We start from the raw sequence: 25255 nt of genomic DNA, 5'->3' as shown, positions 1-25255 counted from the left end.
GGTGCATTTTCCTGGTCGTTTTAAGTGCGGGCTAATAGCATAGATGAGGCCATTAACTTTGTGAACCAAAGTAAGTATTTTTCCATTACTTTATAAAATCTGTGTGTAGTTTTTTCTTTTATCTTGGTCTCGTCTTTTACACCGCTTTTATGAAGAAAATATTGCTATGGAACATCTATCTGCACGGGCTTCGGGGCACTTGCGAGGAAATTCCAGATTGAGATTGAAACAAGACAGGTAGGAAATCCTTTTTTTTTTTTTTACTTTAATATTGTAATTCACACTTCCTGGTTAATCAAAAAGGATACTAAGGAATACTTCCCAGGAAGTGAGATACCGAGTAGGACTGATACATGTGTTGGTGGGAGGGATCAAGTATTTAGTGGGTAGTCAAGATACCCACAAATAAGCCCAGAAATCAGCATTACTAAAAAAATCATAATTACAAATGGAAAAACTGGGGAACTTGTCGGAAAATCTAACAATTTTTTGCATATTGATGGACTCAGGTTTGCATAAATGCTGCTGCACCCAAGTAAAGACAGTGACTCAGCAATGGAAGCAATTCCCCAGTAGTGAAGGAGGATCGCCAACATTATCGTAATGATGGACTACAAGTTTTAAGTTATCAGAGTGGCGATGGAGTATCTCCGGGGGAAGGGATATCTCAAATGTAGATAGAGTCCATCTGCCTTTACACCCAAATGATTCCCAGTTTGTGATGGTGAATCTCTGGGAGAACATTCAAGGGATGATAGTACCAATATTTGATGGATCTCATTGGACATTGAACTTTTTACTGCAAAAATTCATAGTTGGAACTAGAAAAATGTGAGTCATCAGTTGTAGGTTTTTTGAAATAACCTAAGTAAGTTAAAAATAATTCCTACAGTGTGACACTACCTCTCCAATCTCCTATCTCGTTTATCCTATTTTGAATTCAATATATTCTATAGAACTTATTTTTTTCCATAGTGATTTTTTTTACCAATAAATAACAGTACTACTCAAAACTCCAAGGGGCAGATATGCAAATCCCTAATATAAATTATCTCTTATTTTGTGATCCTCTCCTTAATTTAAAGAGATATTGACTAAATCTCTCTAAATTATTATGTCTTTACTAAGTTCCATATTTGACTATATCCTGTGTTTTTTTTTTGTATATCTTGAATTAGTGAAACTATGCGCGCTTCGCGCGGTTATATGAAATATTTATAAGATAATAATATGAAATATGTAATATTTAGGTTAGTATCGAATATATAGATAATATTAATATTTCTCTTCATCTGCGATATCATAGGTTTTTTTATATTATTTAAACATATAAAATATAATTTTTTTTGTATATGTATATAGTGGAACAAAATATTCACCGTGGTGAAGTAAATGGAATAAGAGATAATATGTTGAAATAACAATATATTGTATTACGTTGAAAATATTTTATATGTTTTAATTTTCTCTATCTTTTGTAGGAGTACTAAGTTTCTATTCAAACTCTGATTTCGTCAAAACAAATTTGATTTTTTTTATTATGTCCTTATTATTATATTTGCTTATTATAATTTTTTAAACATTAATTATTTGAAAAATGAAACATACAAAAGTTATGAATAATATTTAATATTAAAAGTTACAAGTAAGATGAAGAGACATGAGTTATAAATAATTCAAATGTATAATTTTATTAGACATTAAATGTATTACTAATTATGCATTGATTTTATTTGTAAAATAAATAAATAAAAATAAGGGGTGAAAGTACAAAAAATGAACAGAGAAAATATAAAATTTGGTGACTACATAAAAATTATAAATACATTTCAAAGCAAAAAGAACGGTGACGAAAATAGATTGTTACATACGCAAAAAATGGCATCATGAAAATAATATTTTATTTTTCAATTACTTTTTTATAATTATAATAAAAATGAAACTCCTAATCATCATAATTTTTTTTGTTGTTATTAAAATGAGATAATTATATTAATTTTGCTTCATAACAAAGAAAAAGTAGAATAATAAAGGATCAAATGATTAGCATTGACAATATAATACATTTAGCTAAATTATTTATACAAATCAATATTTAGAAAATTTTAGCAAAAGTAACTAAGTTGCTAATACAATTCAAAGTAAAAAAATAATCTCTAATTATGCTTCATTTTTTTTCCTTCTATCATCTTCCTTTGCAAGTAGATCCGCCATCATGTTTTGATCCATATGTCAAACTCTTCATTATATGCAACCAATTGAATAAAAAAAAATATCATATACCAATTAAAAATAATAATGTCAAAAGAAAGAACGAAATTTAAACTATATGTAATATATTTGTATATTATCTTTTCAATAGTACTAACAATACTAAATAATTATTATTTCTTGAAATCTAACAAATATTATAATCAAACTATATTATATCCGGAAAACTAACTATTAGAAAGAGCAATTGCATACAGATAAAACATTGTTAAGAATTACAGAGATTTTTTTTAATCATACTTGCTTGATGACTGATAATACAAACATTAAAAAATATTAAGAAAGCATGTCAAAGTACATAAAAAGAAAAAGAAAGACTTAAGAATGACTTTGTATGTGAATCTTCATGAAAATAAATATGAATATATAGACAAAATAGAGGAAATGAAAAAAATAAGGACTTGAGAATGATATATTTATTAATTTCATGTACTTTTTTTTTATACACGTTAGTTTCATTCACAAACCAAATACGAATTTATATAGACAAAAATAGAGGAAATAAAAAATAAAAATTTGCAATGAAATATTTCTTACCTTGATGTACTTCTTTTTTGTTACAAACCAAACCAATATAATGAAAAGAGAAAGGATAATTGTGAATGTGAATTTTCATGAAACTAATATGAATTTATAGGCAAAATAAAGGAATACCATAAGACATCATAAACTTACAAATTTAAGTTTGGAGGTTATGGACATAAAAATTATGAGAGTTATGAATATTATTAAAAGTAAAAATTAAAGAAGGGAAAGTCATGGGTAATAACTCCTTGTGAATAAATTAAAAAATAAAGATAAAAATACTTAAAATGTAAAATTTTTTATTATCATTTCATGATTTGAAGTGAGATAAAAAAAAATAGAAAAAAGAATGTGGAGAATTTTTTTGTTGTAAATGTTCCTACATTAATAAAATATTTATTTGTATAAATTAAGTAATATATTTTTACAATATAATAATTAATTTGAATTAAAATAAAGTCAAAAAAAGATAAATTATGTTTCTCCTTTTATTATAAGTGAGACAAATAAAAAAAAAATGAAGAGTTTTTGTTATAAAAGTTCCTCCATCAATAAAATATTTATTTGTAATAAATTTAAGTAATTTATTTTTATAATATAATAATTAATTTTTTTTAAAAAAAAAAACCAAAAAAAGAAGAAAAATGCTAAATGCAAATGGAGGTCATAAAGAGGTACCACATCACCTTGTCTATGGTCCTCCTTTATATATATATATAGATTATATTAACCTTTCTCGCCTACATGTGTCATTTAAATTTAATATTGATTTCAAATATTATTTAAACTTATTACTTGGTTTTAATTCTAATATAATTTTTAACTAAATAGTTAAAAGTAGATAAGAAATTATTTTGGCTTATAATAACACTATCATTTTCTTAAAAATCTCTAGATAAAAGATCTGCATTTGAAAAATGGCTTTGGCTTTCACTTCTTCAATTGCAATTCACAACTCGCGTTCTACATCTTGTTATTATCATCTCAAAGGTACCCATTATCTTTTTATCCCAAATTTTCAATTTTTATATGTTAAAATATAAATGTCATAAAGATGTGATTTACGTTATCTAAAATTAAGAGATTTATGGAAGAAGAAACAAAAATTAGGTCTTTTAATATGTTAAGATACCCGACAACTGTATGACATCTAATCTGATATGGCTAATCTGCCAAAACGGCAAATATTATTTATTACCAAAAATATTAAGACTGACGATGATCTTCATCATCAATTGGATAATAATCTCTAAAACATTACCTTTATTGAATATATATAGAGAGACTTAAAATTTCGAATATACCTTTTTTTTTTTTAACAAAATATTTAGGAGGGCAAGTGAACAATGATGCAGTTTTCATTTCATAGAGGTGAGGTTTCGCATACCGTTTTTGTTATTTTTCATATTAATCTTTTCTGTGAATTGATAGTAATCCATGAATCTTGTTTGTTTGTTGCAGTGAGGAAAGTAAGGTCTTTGACTCCTGGGATTTTTGCTCTCGCTAATCATCACTTCTCAGTTGCTACTGAATCCTCATGGAAGCATCGAACTTCCCTAGTCAGTATTTATTTACTCCATGTTTTAGGTTAATTGATGGTTTAGTGTGATGATGCTTTATTTCTTATACTTTTTGTTCGCTGTTCAATCAATGAGACAGCTTTTTAATCTCTCTGAAAATTTTCTTATGAAGCAGTGTTTTAATTAGGGTTAAAAACTTTCTTGATCTTCTTTTTATCAGAGAGTTCCAAATTTAATTGGTGGCAGCTTTGTAGATTCACAATCATCAGAATTCGTTGATGTTATAAACCCAGTAAGTTTATCTGTTAAAGTTGCAATCTTTACATGGAATGCTAATACTAGGGGAAATTTATAATTGCTTGCGTTTTGATCATAGGCAACCCAAGAGGTGGTTTCTCAGATACCTTTAACCACGGATAAAGAATTCAAATCTGCGGTTTCTGCAGCCAAGGAGGCTTTTCCGTCATGGAAAAACACACCCATAACCACAAGACAACGGGTCATGCTCAAATTCCAAGAGCTTATTAGGAAGAACATGGTTTGTTTTTTGTAGGATTAACGTATCTTTTTGCAGTTCTTTACTTGTGATCTCTGTTCACTTCATTTATCCTGTGTCTGTTTTAGGATAAGCTTGCCTTCAATGTGACTACAGAGCAGGGAAAAACACTGAAAGATGCACAAGGGGATGTGTTCCGCGGTCTTGGTTAGTTCTTCACTCACTTAGGCATAAGGAAACATCTTCTGTTTGATGACTGTGAACTTGAATTTCTGTTTTTCTGTTTTGTGAAGAGGTGGTGGAGCATGCATGTGGAATGGCAACTTTGCAGATGGGTGAGTATGTGTCTAATGTATCAAATGGAATTGATACCTATAGCCTAAGGGAACCTCTGGGTGTTTGTGCCGGGATTTGTCCATTCAACTTCCCTGCAATGATTCCCTTGTGGGTAAGGATGTTCCTATTTTTTTTTTCTCCTTTCATAGTTTCCATACATTTAAGTGCATTTCTTAAATTTCTTTACAGTTTCGTCTCTGTTCGAACTTGGTTGTCTTATCCTTGATTGCTACCTTGCTTGTGGAATCACTTGTTTTCACATAACAACACTATGTGATCAAGAAAGCTTTTGAACTTTGATTAGAATGACACTATTGTTAGTCATCAGATGTCCATCTTTATGGGCTGTTTTGTATCAACTACCTTTTCATTTATCGTTCTCCCTTTCCCCATGCAATCTCTGTGGGTTTTTTTGGGTGGGGACATGGAATGGGTGTTAAGCTTAAGTTTCAGAAAATATGAGTATCTTTATATAGTTTATGCGAATTTGGTGCAGATGTTTCCTGTTGCAGCTACTTGTGGCAACACCTTCATTCTTAAGCCTTCAGAGAAGGACCCAGGTAGCTGTTTCCATATTTTTCAATTATTATAGCATAAGATGTTGCAACATTTAGGGGCAGAGGTTCATGTACCAGTTGTGTAAAGCAAAGTGTATATAACTTAAAAAAAAGAGAGCATCATTTATGCTGCCTTCTGCATTTGACTTATTTTGTTTCATCATTTGGTTTCAGGGGCTTCCATGATGTTGGCAGAGTTGGCAATGGAGGCTGGTTTGCCTGATGGTGTTCTAAATATTGTTCATGGAACCCATGTATGTCTTTTCCTATAGTTGCTGGTTATGTGTTATTCTGCTCCTTTATTTTAGTCCAATACATGTATGGATTCTATCTGGCTTTCTTATTCTATATATTTTAAACGGCACCAAAGGAGTGGGTAAAACTATGTAGTGAATCTCCATTTTATCCCGCTACATAGAAAAGTATATTGATGCTTCCCGGGAGGCATTTTCTTGGCCACATCCCATCCATCCATACCCTTTTACGAACATGGATTTATTGGAATCAGTAGTAGAGATATTTATATGGGTTTGAATGGCATAATTATGGATATTGATGATACCTCTGTCTTGCAGGACGTTGTTAATGCTATATGTGATGATGACGATATCAGAGCCATATCATTTGTTGGCTCAAATACAGTGAGTACTGCATTGATTTCTTGACACCTTAAGCCACAATTTAAGTACTTTTTGGGTGGGTGGGAGAAGGGGGTGCATCTGGGTTAACTTGTCTTCTTTATACTTTTTTCTAGTAATGATCTACCACTACTTATATTTTCTGGTTTTGGAGGTTTTAGTTAAATCTTTACCCAGAAAGGTGTTGCCACAGTTGTGAATGTTGCTGGACCTTACAAATGAAATTGTTAGTGATTTAGAAATTTAATTGCAGATAACCATCTCAGCATTTTAAGATAGTCTAGTATGAAGCATTGACAAGTTTTCCTTGAACTTGAATGCGCTATAGATAATTGGGGGGCATTTGTAGAGAACCTCTTTTTTGTGTAGGTACTCTACTTTTGAATACTACCTTGTATACCTTGAATTTTCCCAGCAATCCAATGAAATTATTATCTTATCAAAAGATAGGGAAAAGAAATCTAGATTCTCCATATTTTGTCAATAAAGATTCTCTTAGTGGAATTTACATTTTCTTTTGCGCTAAAATAAATGACTAAATATTTTGGTAGTTGTCTCAATCTTAGTTTTTATGCTTTATATGTGAGTGGTCAAGTCTCTCCCCTTTGTCTTTGCCTCATATAACTTCCACCCGTTTGCCATCAATAAGGTTTTGACACATCACAAAGGCGGGGTGGATGGTGAAGCATATACTAAAGTTTAATACATCAATAAATGAACTCTTGGTTTCTTTTTCAAATGAAATCGGTTGTCAATAGATTTCTGATCCATTTTGAATCAGTTTGTTCATCCTGTGGTATATTGACCATTCCTTGTTTTACTATTACCCCTCAGGCTGGTATGCATATATATTCTAGAGCATCAGCTAAAGGAAAACGTGTTCAGGTTAGTGCAATATTACCAACTCTCCTCTCAACTGTATTTGCCAATGTGGCAAACATGTTTAACATCATTGTTAGTATTGAGGCTAAATACATAGCTAACCAACTGAAAATGCCCTCAGTCCAATATGGGAGCCAAAAACCACGGTGTTGTTATGCCTGATGCAAACATAGATTCTACAATAAATGCTTTAGTGGCGGCTGGTTTCGGTGCAGCAGGGCAAAGATGCATGGCATTGAGCACAGTGGTTTTTGTTGGGGACTCAAAACCTTGGTAACAGATCCACTTCACTGATATCTTTTAGTTTACTATTGACACCTTTGATGCATGACTACATTAAATCTTGCAGGGAAGAAAAACTGTTGGAACGTGCAAAAACTCTGAAGGTCAGTGCTGGAACAGAACCTGATGCAGATCTTGGTCCAGTAATTAGCAAGCAGGTGGGTACATGATTTAAGACTTGTACAAACAAGTTACTCAACGACTGCTGTTTTCAAATTTCCATGTTTATGATTCTGGACTGACCTTTTTCTGATACCACAGGCAAAAGAACGAGTATGTCGATTGGTTCAAAGCGGCGTTGATAGTGGAGCCAAATTATTGCTTGACGGAAGAGATATTGTGGTATCTAGTTATATCTGCTCATCTTCTAATTTTTGTTTCTGATAGCACCTAAAATGTTCTTTTTCATATAAATGCAAACAACGGGGTGAGTTGATCAATAATGATAAAGATGTTCTAGGAAATGATCAGAGCTTAGAAGATGGCTTTAAAATGTTTTAAAGTTAGAGGAATGAATATCTGAAACACAATATATTTGTCGTTTGTCGTAGACTCGGTATCCTTTTAATTTCAGTTATGTGTTGAAAAGGATTCTTCCCAATCAAACTGAGTAGAGGAGCTTGGCAATCAAACTGAGTAATGTTTGGCAAAATTGATCCTAGGCGAATGTTATGATTTTCGAGGAGTTACAAGATGGCCGTGTGATGATGCAATTCCAGTGCCTTATATTCTGTTCGGCGGGATTGATCTTATTTCAGTTGCGCTACTTTGAATTTACATGCATAAATATGTCCAAATTCATAAGGTAAAGCAAGGAGGAGGGCAGTATACTATGCCTCAAGAGATGATTGAGTACAGTCCCTTTTCCCTTATATAACGTATGGAAAAAGAAATACTACCTATCTAGAAGAAAGAAGGTTAGTTGTCAGAAAAAGAAAAGAAAAAAGGATTTACGGGAAACCATATTGACTCACCTACAAAGTCACTCTGTAACAACTTCCAATCAGAGCGAGGTGGTCAAAATCAACAAGGAATAATAGCGTGATCATTTTTTTCTTGGGCTGGGGAGCAGGAAACTAATTGCATAATTTCTTGCATGAAATAGCTACTCATTTATAAAATGAGCTGGAAAGTTTTAATTTCTTTTACCCTGATGCCCAATAGGTCCCAGGATATGAAAAAGGCAATTTTGTTGGTCCCACAATCCTGTCTGGTGTCACTCCCGATATGGAATGTTACAAGGTAGTTGTCCTACATTCTCCAATTTCCCTCTTGATTTTCAGATCATGGCATATTACCTACATATAATATATATGTTTTTTTACAGGAGGAGATCTTTGGCCCAGTTCTTCTTTGCATGCAGGTTTAGTTGTTAACCATTCCACCATGTAGCCTCACCTATACCTATCAAGTTATATACTAAACTAGAATTGTCATTTTGATGCTCTCAGGCCAACAGCTTGGACGAGGCCATTAACATTGTTAACCAGAATAAGTAATCCCTGTGCCTTGTTCTTTTTTCTTTCCCTCCCCAGCCTCAAACTCATTTTTCTTGAAGTGTGTTAATGTCCTATACTAATATCGTTCTGCTTTTTCAGGTATGGTAATGGTGCTGCTATCTTTACCACATCTGGTGTAGCAGCGAGGAAGTTCCAAACAGAGATAGAGTCAGGCCAGGTACGAAATGTTGCTGCATGAACTTGGTAACATATGGAGAAAAAAAAAAGAAATGGTGCTAAATCCTCACTTAAAATCACGACTTCATGGATGATATTCATTATGTGATATTTTGGGAATGCATGTCAGAGTTTTTTTTGTAAGACCTTATAACGGTTTATGTTCTCTCATAGAAGTGCTTGTGTGGTTAGTAATGTCTCAAAAACAAATCACTAGGAATAGAGAATTGTGCCAGGCTGTTTCTGCCTAGCAGTTCCTTGTATGCATCATATGCCATCCCATTTCAGCTGTTGCCTATACCATAAAACTCTTGTTTCTGTTTCCTGATAAAATTATTGCTTCTTGTTTCTGCTATTGCTATTCTACAAGATTGGAATCAATGTTCCTATTCCAGTTCCGTTGCCATTCTTCTCCTTTACTGGATCCAAGGCGTCCTTCGCTGGAGACCTCAATTTCTATGGTAAGGAACAATGATATACATTTTCTAGTCTTTTAGGGAATGGTACTTGGTACTCATTTGATTGTTTGGGATTTCATTGTAGGCAAGGCTGGAGTTCAGTTTTACACCCAAATCAAGACAGTAACACAGCAATGGAAGGATTTGTCAGGTGGTTCTGGTGTCTCACTAGCAATGCCAACTTCTCAGAAGTAATAAAATGTGTCTTGAAGAACTTCAGAATACCCTCTTAAAAGTGCAATAAAAGAACATTTCAATAAATTGCCCGTTTTGATCTGATACCCTGGTGTTCCTTTTGTTACCAGATTTTATTTTCCCCAAGTACCCTCTGGTTTTATTGGATCCTTCTTACCCTTTTCATGGTATAATAATTGAAGCAGTAAGATTCTCAATAATAAAACACAAGTTGATACTACAATAAAAACAGAAAAGGGGAACACAAAGGGCTGAATTGAATAAAATTTAGTTCGAAAAACTGATAGTGAATACTGTTCTTACACCAAAATGTTAAATGACATATGACAATAGGTAACCTTTTATACCATCAGGCTAAGTTGACCTATAACAACAAGGCAACTCTCATAGCAAACTTGGTTTGCTATGGTAATATGAAAATAACCTGCTATAGCAGGTTATATTACACTGATGTCATACCATCAGGTTTATTTGACCTATAACAACAGGCAACCTTGGAAAAATATGGAAATAACCTGCTATAGCAGGTTATATTACACTGATGCATAACATCAGGTTAAGTTGACCAAAGACAATAGGCAACTCTCATAGCAAACTTGCTTTGCTATGGTAACTTGGGAAGTATTGAAATAACCTGTTATAACAGGTTAATTATACTGATGGCATAAAATCTTAGACCAAAACCAAAATAGTCTAAGATGCACCAGAATTAGTAAAAGTCTCTTGAAGCTTTGTCAAGTGCCTCTTCCCCTTGAGATGTGCAATCATGTCAATCTCGCCAGAGACTCTCAAGTTACAGAAAGTACACCACAACATAGCTTCAGCCCTGTGTTTTCTCCCTCGAAGATGGGATTGCAGTGTCAGCTCAGATCTGACTGTCACTTCACATATTTCACATGTCCACCTGGTCTGGAATACCGCTAGAGAAGAAGTAGCTGGGAGTATTGCAACTGCTGGAATGACCGGTTTACTGATAACCTGTATAGCTGAAGTTGATATGTTCTCAATCTGCAAACAATGGGATCATGTTAATCACCAGGCTTGCCGACAACTCTTTCTTGATTTATGAACAATATACAGATGGAAGATTATTAGAATCTGATGTGAAAAATAAGTTGTCTGTCCTCAAACAGAGGATTCAATTGTATATGAACCAGTAATATGAGTGTGAAAACGCAACATACAAGAAAGTAATATAACCTGGATTGATTCAACTGCATTGCATTTTGCTGTGCATTCCATCTCTTGGATATCATCTCCCAAAATCTGGCCACCCTCGTTGCATTCAGGCTGTAAATAGGAATTTTGATAACTACAGGTAAACCTTCATAAAAAGGGGACTAATAGCCTAGAAAATAAGGCTGCAGGTAATTTGGCAGTTAATCAACAATAACAACAGTCCTACCTTGCTTGCAATCAGAGAATCATTCTCATCAAGACAACTCTCTGCCACAGCCAAAAATGTCTCGTTGTTGATAGATACTGAATGATTCTTTAGTATTTTATGCCATTCAGCACACAACTGAATGATAGCATTGGGCAGTTTGAATTGCAAATATGGATGAACAAGATTTTGGTATAAATAAAACGCTCCATTCAAGTGAGGTATCACCAACCAACACATGAAAACTAATCTTAAATACGACCACAGAGGTACCCTGCAATATATATATATAGATAACCAAGATCAGTATAAGTGACATTACTTTCAAAGAATATTTACAAATTACACTATCAATTTATGATACCAGCTGAGCTGAGATAAGGTTCCGTACACTTCATCCTTCTCAAATCTCACTTATAAGATTACACTATATATATATATATATATATATATATATATATATATATTGTTGTTAAAGTATATGATACCAGTTAAAGAGTATGCCTAACTTACCACTCAAGAAATTTTGCAAAAACATTCTCGAACAGATAAATAAGAGAAAACATTATCCAATATGTGGCAACTTTCCTCTTGTCATACACACAGCCAGCCTCTATAGCTCGTATAGTCACAAATCTGCAGTAGTAACCAGAATTATTATTTTTTTGTTAAAATTACCAAAAAGAGGCCATATCTAACTTTACTCTTTAATTTCTTTGTTGGTGTCTGTGCAAATTAAATCAGTAGAATAAATAAGTAAAACAAACAATTTGGGGTAATGACAAGTTGCCTGACTTACAGAGGATATCCTAGAGCAAGCATTGGCCTGCAAGAAACAATAAGAAAAATAAAATAAAGTAAAGACTTTGAATATATCCAATCAAAATTACATGCAAACTAATGTAGTACTATATATAATATAACAATATACCCTATCTAAGTATTTTAACTTGTTTTCTTTGGTTAAGTTATCATATTTTTTATAATTGCCACTATTTATTTCTCTTCGTTTCTTTGCTATTGTATTTGTTTTACATGCTTGATTTACAATTTTGAAACAACAATAATGATGAAAAAAAATAGAATGAATGAATTACCAAGCAAGAAGATTAATGCACGCGATAGTAATACTGAGAAGATCCATTTAGAGAAAAAAAAATTTCCTCTTTAGTTCTCTTGTGAAGTTTATTTAAATTATGTGATCAGTCCCATTTTGTACTACTTTAGAAGAGTAGAAGAATATGAAAGGACTGAAAATAGAACTGCATTTTCTTTCTTTTTTTATTAATGGTATATTTGTCTTCTAATTAGTGGGAAATGGAAAGCCAAAGTAATGATATTGGGAATCTAAAAATTTATTCATTCTATGCTCCCATTTACTCTTACATTTTCTTTTTCAAAAATAATTAAATTCCTCAAATTTCAGATGTTCTGTTACACTCCCTCTGATCCGTATTAAGTAAATTATTGGGTATGACACGTCCTTAAGAAAAATATTTTAAGGACATACTCCCTCTGTCTCTATTTATTTGTCCATTTTTGAATGGCACACCTATTAAGAAAACAATTAATGACATAATGAGTTTATCATTTTACCCTTATTAATTATGAAGTGGATGAAAAAAGTTCCACATTTTAAAAGTAATTAGTCATTTATTGAGGGTATAATAGGTAAAAAAATTGTCCTTTCTTGATTTGTCATAATGGACAAGTAATTAGGGACAACTATAAAAGGAAAAGTGGACAAGTAATTAAAGACAGAGGGAGTAAGTTAGATGTTACTTTCCTCTATTATCCTTTTAATACTCATTAAATGAAGCGTAAATATATATTTTTTAAAATTCAAGTAACCATTTGAACTTTGAACAATTCACTTATTTTGGACTATAAAAATACTCTCAACAATTCACTAAGGGCTTGTTTGGAAGGACACCCTGGTAATTGGTGTAATTACATTGTCTTGTCCTGTTTGGAAGGACAGGTAATTACTTGGTCAGCAGGTAATTGGTGTAATTGGCAGGAGGTAATTACACTCTACAATTCACAGGCAGGGGCTGTGAATTGTTGGTAATTATATGGTGTAATTACCATTTGATTACATTTTAATTTCTTTTATTTATTTCTATTTTTATTTTTATTTTGTTTTAAATTTTTTTACTTCTATTATTTTAAGTTCTTTTTTTATTTTTATTATTCTAAAAATTTGTATAAGTTTATTTTTTATTTTATATTATTATATTTCATTTTCTTCTTGTTCTCAACCTTACTTTACGTGATTCTATGTAATTTTCTCGTATTATCTATTTCTTGATGCCATGCTTATTTTCTCATTAGCATAATTTTATTAGTATTCTAATTTTTAAATTAAAATAGAATTTGTTGTTAAGTAAGGTTATAGACTTACGTTTTCTTTATTAAGAAAAAATAAAAATAAATCATATTTATTGCTATGTTGAAATTTGTTATAAGAGTATTACGTTAAATTTTTTTGTTTTGAATTTATAACCTATGTTATATTTTCAGTTTCATTTGTTTTAGTAATATTGAATTTACATTGCACGACATTTTTTAATTAGACTTGATAGATTATATTTTTGTCAAACATTTAATAATTTATGACATTTTATTTATATATTATTCTTTTTATCAAACATGCATTTCATGATGTTCGTAGATACTTCATACTTTTAGTTGTTACGATCAATTCAATTGAAATATATTAATTTGAAAAAAGTATAAATCAATTATTTTTTCATAATATTAGTTACAGAAAATATGTTTATTAATTAATATATTTTCAAAAAATAATATATATCTTAAATATTTAATTTAATGTCATTTATAAAGTTTTTTATTTGTCTAGTATAAATTTTAAATAATTAATTTTTATTTTTAAAATTTATTATAATTTTATGATTGCAATTGTGCATCCAAACAGAACATGTGTAATTACACTGTAGCATCCAAACATGACATATGTAATTACACTCTGTGGCAACCAAACAGGTCAGTGTAATTACTAGGCTGGTAATTACTACCCTAGTAATTACACCAATTCCAATTACCAAGTGGCTTTCCAAACAGACCCTAATGGAAGTTGTAGTTAAATTCTGTTGATACATCAAATGGAAAAATTAGTGAAAATAGAAATGTATTGAGAGGTGTTGGGGGACAATTGGGGCCCAACTACAAAAAACATACAGTCCATGTGCATCAAACTGGGCCGGCCCATCCCATGACCCAAGTTTACATCTATTGCAAGTTAAAGTTACGAGCCCTTTCTCAGTTTCCATTTACTGATCAATATTTCCTGTTATAATTTTTTTTTATTACAGTATAAATTTGTAATTTTGAAAAAATATAATGATAAAGTGAGGTATACTTTTTTAAATTTAAAAGGCATGCATAACAATTTTTTTAATGTTGATTTTCTTCCAACTTTTGTGTAATCTTGATCAATTCTCAAAATTTGGGGTCGTAATATATAATAGTGCATATCTTTTACGTTCCATCTTACTTTAGATGTATGGTTTATTTTTTAAATGTTCCACACGGTGTTTGATATTTATTACATGATCCATTTATGGTGTTGACGCTCCAATTGGATTTTTTCCATTACCAAGACTTGAATCTAAGATCTTTGTTAAGGATGGAAGAATCTCAATCATCTCACCACAAACCCATATTATAATCGTCATTTTTTCAAAGCTTTAGATGAAAATAGCAAGAGGGGGACTTACTACCAGACAACTTATAAGATTTTGCTCTAGAAAACAAAATGAATTACGAATAAATTGATAGTCAAATTTCATTAATTGAACCGACAAAATAAACTTAGTACAATCAACTAATGATAAAGGGAATGATATTTAACATCAAATTTTGTTGTGGTTGACCTAAATAATGTTGACAAATTGTGCCAACTACAAAGAAACTTCTTCTTTCATATAATATAAAATTCATATTACGCCCATTTTCTTACAACAATTTTACAGGCAAATTCTAAAATATAGCTTCCATCACCCACCTATGCATTACTGGTTTTTGCACATATTTTTCTTTTTAACACTAATAAGGTTTCTTTTTCCACCAAGAAAATTTGTGCTATAAAGTATGTTAATTTTTTCACTCATTTTCTACCAAATCAGTTCACATGAAAAATGGCATGATAGGAAACAAATTTTCACTAGAAGTGGAAAGCTTTTAAATTTTTATAACCGATTCAATGAAAATATTTATGGGAACAGTCACTCGTGAGAAAATATATAGTGATTTTTTAGTAGTGTAATAACTTAAAATGCACATGATGATCGCTATCATCTTCATCGAGTTATTTCCCTAGATAGTCACCCATGTTTGGGAAATTACCTAGAAATATCACTTATGTTTTGTTTTAGGACTATAATATCATCTAACTTTGCCTATTTTCCTCAAAATATACTTGACACAAAAAATACATTATCTCTCTCCTACTAGGATGCCATGTCACATTTTTTAATTTATTAATAATATTTTTTTAATTCTTTAAATGACAGCCTGTTTAATGTATCTATAAGAGAGCATTAATCCATTCTCTATGAAAATCTAGTTACTTCAATTTTATAGCGAAAATCTTTATTCTATGTTTCATTTATGAGTATTTGCCGTTATATCCATACAAAAATTTAGTCTTGTTGTCGAGGAAAAAATTAAACTAGTTACTTGAAGTTGATGAAGAAACAATAAATTTAGTTGGATATTTAGAGATAAACTAGATAGAGTATTAGAAACATTGATTTTTACACAAATTATAAATATCCATTGCTTGTTCACGGTAAAAAATCAAAGGTTTCTTGTTCATGGTAAAAAAAAAGATTTTTACACAAACTATAAACATTTGTTCAAAGCTTAGGCAGATTTAAACAATAGAAATATCTGATTCAAAAACAAGCAAGCAAAAAACCCCTAAATTTTAAGAAAATCACTCCAATATCATGTTAAGTATTCAAATTATTTCACAATTTACACTTCAAAAATAAAAGAATAAGAAGAAAACTTGAATTTTACCTCGTGGCGATTTCTTTGGTCATCAAAGGTATACAGCGGCTCAGGAGACAGTTCCTTATGCAAATTCATTAATTTATTCCTTGAAGAACCGGAGAAACCACATATTTTCTTGAAGAATCGGAGGAGCTCATATTAGAGTTCGTTATGTAATTTTTTTTATTGGGTATAATATATGGATTATCTAAATTTTTAAAAAAATTTGTTAATAATAAAAAAGGAATAATGTGACATAGCATCCTAGTAAGAAAGAGATAATGTATTTATTGTGTCAAATATATTTTGAGCAAAATAGGTAAAGTTGGGTGATATTGTTATCCTAAAACAAACATAAGTGATATTTCTAGGTAATTTTCTAAACATGGATGACTATTTAGGGAAATTACTCCATCTTCATCACGTATGTATGTACACACACATGTCATTCCATTACTTTAATAATACTTAATTAAAAATAAGATATCATCATTGTATAAGAAAGCTTACCTCCTGCAGGCACATTTGGGGTCAAGTGCTTCTTTGTCTTGTCAATTGTCATCATTAAACAAAGGCTAAATTCTTTTAATTATTTTGGTGTTATAAAACAACTTAACCTGAATATTTTTTCTCTTCTTCTTCTTTTTTACTCCCTCCGTTTCATAAAGAATGATCTAGTTTGACCTGACACGAAGTTTAAGAAAATAAAAAAGATTTTTTAATTTTGTGATCCTAAATTAAAGTTATGTCAAACGTACAAAATTGTCCTTTAATCTTATGGTTTTAAACATGTCACGTGGAAAGCTGAAATTAAAATATTACCAAAAAAAGAAAAAGATCATTCTTTTTTAAACAGACTAAAAATAAAAGGAGGTCATTCTTTTTTAAACAGTGGAAGTAATATATAACTTCCGTGGAGAATTAATGATATCTCTTTTTTTTTTTATTAAAAAAATTGGAACACACGTCACATGCATTAGTGGAAGTAAGGGGGGCAAACACCAATTGATTCCTTCTCATTCCATGTTACCTTGTCTACCAAGAAAAGAGGTTTAAAGCATCTTTTTTTTTCCATCTAAATTAAGCTCATTTTTTTACTTTATATCAGTTTGACTAGATACGAATTTTAAGAAGAAGAAGAATTATTTTTAAAAAATTTATAGTCTAAAATAAGTTATAAATACTTATATAATTATAAATTATTTCATTAATGGTAAAATAAATATTTTAAGTTAAATTATTATTAAATATAAAAATATGTCATTCGTTTTTAGCTAGAATAAAAAAAATTCATATAAATTGAGTTCCATGCATTGTTTGGGAAAAAGAAGAAGCAATTCAAAAGTTGACATACGTATATATGGCGTTAAATCAATTCAATTCCGCTTAAGCAACCTACAAAAGACTCCTCCATTCCATGGAAAGTATCAGAAATTCTACAGTCAAAAGTTATCAAAAAGTAGGATTTATTTCCATCAACAATTTTATTTTTTTTTAAAAAACGGTTTGACATATGTATTGGAATTAGACTATTCCAAATTCAAACAGAGTAGAACCCAACTTTTCTTTATGGTAAAAACTTATTCTCACATAATCATATTAATTTATTTTAATTAGCTAGGTGATAAATGATAGTAAATTAGTCACCACTTTCCACAAATTACTTAGAAATTTACATGTAATTATTTAATAAATTACCTGATTATTTTTATATCAATGGTACATATCCCTTGAGTACTATTTTATTCTTCCATTAATTTGTGATTAATTTCCTGTTGCTTGTTTGACTCTCACTTTTCAATTTCTACTCATTTATCAAATTTGTCTCAGTTGTCTATGTTCAATTGGTCCTCCTCCTTTTGTGCAAGAGATGTTTGCTTATAAGAAATTTTTCAACATAAACATGATTAATTGTTATTTTGTTTTTATCCGATGTCTTGTACCCATATTGGCGCTTGGTTGAATTTGGATTTGTGCAGAAAAGTTCCACATTGTTTATCAATTCTATTGGTCATGTATTTATAACTAATTTAATCACTATTAAACGGAAAAAATGCATAGCTTAAGGAATAGGATGACCTTTTGAACCGTGTGGCGTGTTATTATCTCCCGTAGATTCTGGAGATTCAACATTTTATAACTAATCTCTAACATTAACCATGTATTGGTGAAAAGAAAAATTAAGTGATCGATTATATTAATATAATACTCATTTTATTGGGACAATTTAGATTTACATTAGTGTCCGTCTTAGTTTAGAGTCCTAAAATATTATTAATAAGATTAGTTTAATACTCTACGTATTTAATAAAACGTTTTTAAAAATTATTTCAAGTAAACACAAGTCAAATAAAATGAAACAAAGAAAGTAATAGCTATGTACTGTTATAGGTCAAAATCAAACAGCTATGAGTGACTTTTCAAAATGTCTCGACAGTTTGGCAAACTTTTACCAACGCAAATCACCAGTAGTATTTTATTTATGCTCTAATCTATCTAGAAAATAAGCAGCTGGATCCACGTACATAAATTTTTTGTTGGTAAATATAATTAAAGCACAATACCTGAGATTTTTTTGTGCTTATTTATTATACGCGCTATTTGCATTTGAAACATAATTAGTATTTAATTATCTACTCTACCTAATTAACACAAATTCCTTGTTCCTTCTAAGTCCTACCTTATTAGACCTTAGATTACGTTAGAATTGATCTTTCTTAATAAAAAATAAAACCATAGAAAGAATCTTCCTTCCTTAATCAACAAAACTCTAAAATAATAATATTTTTGTGTGCAAAATAATGCTTAATTCGGTGGCCATGCACGATAACTTGACTGCCGCCATTTTTGTAAATGGGTCTGGGGAAGATAGTATGTATGCACTCTTCTCCTATTTTGTGCGGGCAGAGACTAGAGAGAATGTTTTATGTAGATTCTTGACGAAAGAACATTAACAAGAATAAATAATTTCATATTTAAATAAAAAAGAAACATCAGTTAATATATATATATATATATATATATATATATATATATATATAAGATAATCGGATAATAATAAGAAGAAGAAAAAACTAGACAATGCTCAACTATTAACTAGCTTTCTACTTTAATAAAGACGAAAATATTTATTTTATCTCTTATTTTACCCTTAATATTAAATATTCATGAAATAAGATTAGTTTTGTAAGTGTTGTTCTTAAATAACATGCAATTAATTGAAGAGAAATAAGGGTAAAATTGTAAAATAAATAAATATATTTTCGAATTTCTTACGAGTGTATAAAAGAAAAATGTAACAATCGATATGAGACGAAAGATATACATAACTATTCTCCATCTATCCAAACCTTGATAGATAGAATTAATATATGTGTACAATTGAATTGTCGCATAGCAAACAACAACAACAACAACAACATACCCAGTGAAATCCCACTAAGTGGGGTCTGGGGAGGGTAGAGTGTACGCAGACCTTACCACTACCTCGTGGAGGTAGAGAGGTTGTTTCCGGAGGACCCTCAGCTCAAGTACGACAACCCAAGTAAAAGAAGAGGAAACATTATATAAGACATAGTATCCAATAAGAGAAAAGTGCATAATCAACAAAGGAGACAATAACATCAAGAAAATACTGTGAGAGGTGAAACGCAGTAAACGACAACTGGCTATAGGATCACAGACAAGAACTACAAGAGCAAGGCTAGGACTACTACAAACGCTATCCACCGAAACCCTCGCACGGAAAGACAACACGCTAGCCCTACTAACCTTCAACCTTAATACGCGACCTCCACTCCAATTGTCGCATAGCAAGTGTTCTATAAATAAAATTAATCAAAACATATGCAAATTGAACCATACACTACACAATTATAGAAACAATAGCTCTATTATTTAAAAGAACAGGTTTTACTATGTAACTCATGAAACATGATTCATTAATCGTTTAATTTAACAACAAAAAGTAAGAGCACAATGTCGGTCTAACTATTCAATATATCATTTGATGTTACGTTTATTAATTAGGGGTTGATTTTGATATTTAGCTAAATTAATATTGTCCTAAACTTAATTTGATTAAGTTTACTCTTTCACTGTCGGTGTTGGTTAATTGTGTTGTATTCTTCTTCCTTTTTCCTGTTTTATTCTATTTTATTTTTTGTTTCTTTTATTATTTTTTCGTCCCATATTATTTGTTAGCTTGTCACATTATACGTTTTTTAAAATATAATAAATAAATTGTAATATTATTTACTAATTTACCCTTTAACTCTTTTCGATATAATTAAAATATATTGTTTTAGTTTTGAAAACAATTAACTTGAAGGGGATAACAGGAAAAAGTTTTTCTCTAAAAAACAAACAAACTACACATCATGTCACATGTTTGTAACATATAATTTATCTTACTGTCGATATTGCAAATTTCAAAATCCTTAAGGACTGACTACTTGTTGATATTTTTTAGATGATCTGATAATATAATTGCTTTTCTATTTCTATTCTAACATATGTATTATAAAGTACTCAATGCAAAAACAAAGAAAAGATTTTCTATATTAATGAAACAAGATATAAATTAAATTTCTAACATATAGAAGATACGAAATATCAAACAGTCGATAACCACACAAAAAAACAAAATTGGTTGAAGCCTTGTCATTCCTTTTGCATGTTCACCTTTATATATGTGTCATCTATTTGATGATATATGCGTGTACCACTTATATTTATATTTTTCAAACGAAAATTCCACTCTCTATGACAACGCAATTATATCTTTTCATTTGATGTGTACGTTAAACTATCAATAAATATATCGTATATATTGGTATATAAATTTTTAATATTTAATCATGGTTAATTAATTATAACATGTAAACAGCTGATACTATGTACGCGAAATTTTAATAAAAATTAAGACTACATGCATACATTATCCGTACACGTTAAGACATATGTGCTCAAATGAAGAAATCACCTTTATCTTTTTTACACTAACCTAATCTTTTGATAACTTTTTTGGTTTTTCCTTTTTCTTTTTGCATAAAAAGATGCCCAAAAGAAAATAATAATACGTAACAAAATAAAAGGTATAAAACGACAACTTCAAAAATTAATTTCATTTCATTCTATTGATTGGTTCTCAAGAATTGTATCATAGATTATTGTGTTCTAAAGAGAGAGGAATTAGTTTTAGGGCTCGTTCGAACATGATTTGAAGTTAGAATTTTATTTGGACATGTTTGAATTTTTTAAGTTGTATATTTATTTCATAAACATGAAAATCTGATAATATGTGAAAAATATCAAAACTTTCGTAGCTCTAACACAATCTTACTAAATAAGCAAATCATAATTCATAAATATAGTATCAAAATATTTTTAGACGCCGGATAAGTAAATGATATGTCGCCATGTTCCTTTTTTTAAAATGTTTGCGATTACATGCTATTATAAATTTTCAAATACACATAATTTTACAAAGATTCACTATTCGATAAATCAAAAAGAGTAATAACTAGTTAACTTTTGATATAATTATTGAGATAGTTGATAGTACATCAATCTCTTCATGTCGAACATGTTTGCTTTTTTTTAAAAAAATCATAAATATTTTCTTACAAAATATTAATTGAAAATTTTACTTTTAAAAAAAATTAAAATCAAAACTTGAAATTGGAATTTTATTTAAATTTCATAAACAAACATTGATTTTAAATTATAACTTCAAATTGGAGTCTCAAATTTTATGAACAAACACTTACTTCAAACTATTGTATCATACAAATATTTAATTTTATTAAATGAGTTTTTCATGTTCCAAAAGCCTGTGATAGTTGTAACTTTGGATGTAAAAGATCATGATAAAACATCATCCTCAAAAAATTGATATTTGTGAATATTAATTAATCAAACTTTAATAAAAATCTTATCGAACACAAAAATAATTGGTTGGAAACAACGTGTTTTTATGCATATCTGTAAAATCAGCACGTGATGAATTCCACTACTGCCATAAGGTCCCTATGGCCCTATCTGACGAGCATCTAATCACTTTCTCTCTCTCCCTTCTCCTTAAATTCCAATATTGTCCTTTTGCATTTTTATTTCTCCAACACCCTTCAAATTGGGTAAAATAGCATTTTTCACCCATCAAGTTTAGTTCATGCCGGTAAAGCATTTGGAATTTGGATAACATGTAAAAATAAATAAGTAATCAACTTTCTATAAATTGGATAAACGAAATTCATTTATAATTCAAATTTAAGCTATGGAGCATTATTTTTAGGGAAAATTACCCAGTATTAATAATTGTTAATATATTTATTTGTAATTATTTAATAATCGACCTAACTTAGAAAATAATTTCATACCACTAATACATAAAATTTATTTCTCATAGTTAATACACTTTTTTCTGAGTGTGGAGAACTCTATATTTATTATTGATTTATGTACTCACTAAGAAACTTATTCGTGCTTCGCGCGGTTGAAAAGATGATTAAATGTCAATAATTTTATTGAAATATAATATATTTAGAAGAAATATTTATAATATGTGCATATATATTATATATATATATATATATATATCCCGATGTATAAGTAATTTCACAAAGAGAAATGTTTGGTTAGTAGTTATATGACTTCCAACAAAATTATAAGTTGTTATTTTGGACCAAAAAAATTATAAAATTACAATAATAAAAAAATCGTGTAAAATATAAAACAAATAAAATTGTGGAGAGAATATAAATAAATAAATAATGCAATATCATTCTTACAATCTAAATTACTAAGAAAAAGAAGGGGAAAAATGAAATTAATGCACAATTTTTCAAACTCTAATGTGATCATTTCTGAAAATTCTTACAATGTCTTTATTTATAGACATTAAAATTTTTACAATAAAGAATAAAAATGAATGCAGGAATAGTCATTAACACAATTCCTTTTTATTATTATAAAAATACTAACAACAATAATAATAAATAGAATTATAGTGAAAATAAATAAATAAATAAATAAACAAATAGGATTCTTGACCAAAGAGAGGTATCGATTTTATTCAACTCATTATTGTTATTTTTCATCATTATCTAAATAAATATTCATATTTTTAATTTTGCCTCTATCCTTTATTGTAATATTTGTTTTATATTTTATTAATTTTGTTCTTCTTTTTCTCTTTTCCTTCCTCTATCCTACTTAACAGTAATTTTTTATAGTAACAAAAACACATCTTTCTTAGGATGTTAATCATAAGAAACATAAATGGTTCTTTGTACTGTAAAAAAAAAAAATCATAAAAAAAGGTTGTATTTCAATATTTGATATATATTTAAAAATTTTAATCTATCAACAATAATGTTTGAACCTTGATAGTAATTAGCATAAGACAAAGTTACAATAATTAATTTCCGTCTTACAAATGTACAAACAAAATGCTCTTACCTTTAAAACATAAGAAATTACATAGAAAGAACACAATGAACATACCTTTATTAAGACCTTAATCATAAGAAAATAGATTATTTTTTTTAAATATTAATGAATCAATGCACAATTTTTGAGTTCTTGTCAACAATCCCTCTGACTAACTGATCAACATCTAAGAGTTCTCTTATTGAGTCTACCTTTATTACAATATCAAACCATGGAAAACACGACTTCAAATATGAAATAAAAAGGATAATCTTGAGTAGGAGTTTCATGAAATAAAAAATTATGATTTTATATGGACAAAATAGAGAAATCTTTTAAAAAAAACATGAATATTTTTTTGTACTATAATATTGTTGAACATTGGTTAGTACTTAGTATTATTACACACAAAGTTATAATGACTAATTTGCATCTAAACAAAAATACAAACTTGCAATAATGAAAAATTATACAAATTCAAACTAAAGAAGTTACATGGAGAAAACACAAACACACACACATCTTCCTTAGAATCTTATCATAAGAAAATAGATAAAAATAAGAATACAAAATAATTAGTGCCCACTTTTTTTGAGCTCTTGGCCGACACTTTTTTTTGTCAAATTAATCAACATTCAAGAGTCTTTTTCAACATGTTAAGTTAACACATGGATTTTTGATAATAGAATAATACTACAAAAACAACGAAATATAAAAAATAATCTTGAGTTGAAATTTCATGAAACAAAAAACTTGTGAATTTATATTGACAAAAATGGAGAAATATCAAAGTATCTTAAATTTTATAATTTAATAGTTGGGGGTTATGAATATGAAAACTTAGAAAGTCATGAAATTAATTATATTATTCAAATAGAAGTTTAATAGATATAAGTTATGGAGGTGAAACTTTAAAAGTAAATAAAGAAGGAAAACCATAAATAAAAATATATAAAAAAATCTTTTATACTATATAGAAATATAATTTTCTTGAATTGAATAAATAAATAAATAAATAAAAAAGAATAAGAAAGGAAGAGAAGTGACTTAAGGAAATGCTATAAATGTCATAAATGATGATGTTTGGGCAAAAAAATCATATATATATTTTTTAAAAAGACTTTATATTATATAGAAATATAAGTTTCTTGAATTGAATAAATTAAAAAAAAAAAGTAAAGATGAACTAAAAGGGGAAAAAAGTGATTTAAAGAAATGATATAAATATCATTAGGGAAGAAATTAAAATAGTAAAAGAAGAAAATGAGAAATATTAAGGGAAAAATATAATAGCATTAATGATAAAAATATATTAAATATGACTATGGATAAAGAAAGAATTAAATGTGACTATCTTTAATATTTAGGTGAATTTTTTGTATTTTAAAATTTGAAAAATGGCCAAAAAATACCAAAAAAAATAAAAATAAAAATTTTTAGCCCTTAGAAGCATGCCACATCAGCATGTCTAACATTCTCCTTTATATATATACTAGACATCGGAGCCCGTGCTAGCACGGGCCCAATATGTATCATTTTTTGTTTCAATTTATGTGACAAAAACAAAATTAAAGAGTTAATCAAA

At 29.3% G+C, this 25255-nt stretch overlaps 2 protein-coding genes across 2 annotated transcripts; one reads left to right on the top strand and one right to left on the bottom strand.

Annotated features, from left to right (window-relative positions):
- Nucleotides 1-3865: 3865 nt before the first annotated feature.
- LOC125816257 (methylmalonate-semialdehyde dehydrogenase [acylating], mitochondrial) lies at nt 3866-9912 on the top strand. The gene is made up of 19 exons (XM_049495841.1): nt 3866-4167; nt 4258-4355; nt 4537-4608; nt 4693-4854; nt 4941-5019; nt 5106-5260; nt 5645-5708; nt 5880-5959; nt 6281-6346; nt 7178-7228; nt 7347-7498; nt 7575-7665; nt 7769-7849; nt 8672-8749; nt 8835-8870; nt 8959-9002; nt 9106-9184; nt 9554-9644; nt 9727-9912. Exons 1-19 carry the CDS (start codon nt 4143-4145, stop codon nt 9834-9836), a joined length of 1614 nt encoding a protein of 537 aa, XP_049351798.1. The 5' UTR covers nt 3866-4142; the 3' UTR covers nt 9837-9912.
- Nucleotides 9913-10529: 617 nt separating this feature from the next.
- LOC125815029 (uncharacterized) lies at nt 10530-14513 on the bottom strand. The gene is made up of 6 exons (XM_049494438.1): nt 14422-14513; nt 12020-12046; nt 11734-11856; nt 11242-11494; nt 11037-11126; nt 10530-10844 (listed from the first exon to the last, which is right to left on the bottom strand). The coding sequence occupies exons 1-6, from the start codon at nt 14511-14513 to the stop codon at nt 10530-10532; spliced, it is 900 nt and encodes a 299-aa protein (XP_049350395.1).
- Between the last annotated feature and the right edge of the window lie 10742 nt (nt 14514-25255).

This window comes from Solanum verrucosum, unplaced genomic scaffold (assembly GCF_900185275.1).
Source record: "Solanum verrucosum unplaced genomic scaffold, falcon-dt-bn FXZP01000261.1, whole genome shotgun sequence".
In the NCBI taxonomy this organism is placed as follows: Eukaryota; Viridiplantae; Streptophyta; class Magnoliopsida; order Solanales; family Solanaceae; genus Solanum; species Solanum verrucosum.
The sequence above is the reverse complement of the archived record's forward strand: the minus strand, read 5'-3'. Positions and strand labels throughout refer to the sequence as shown.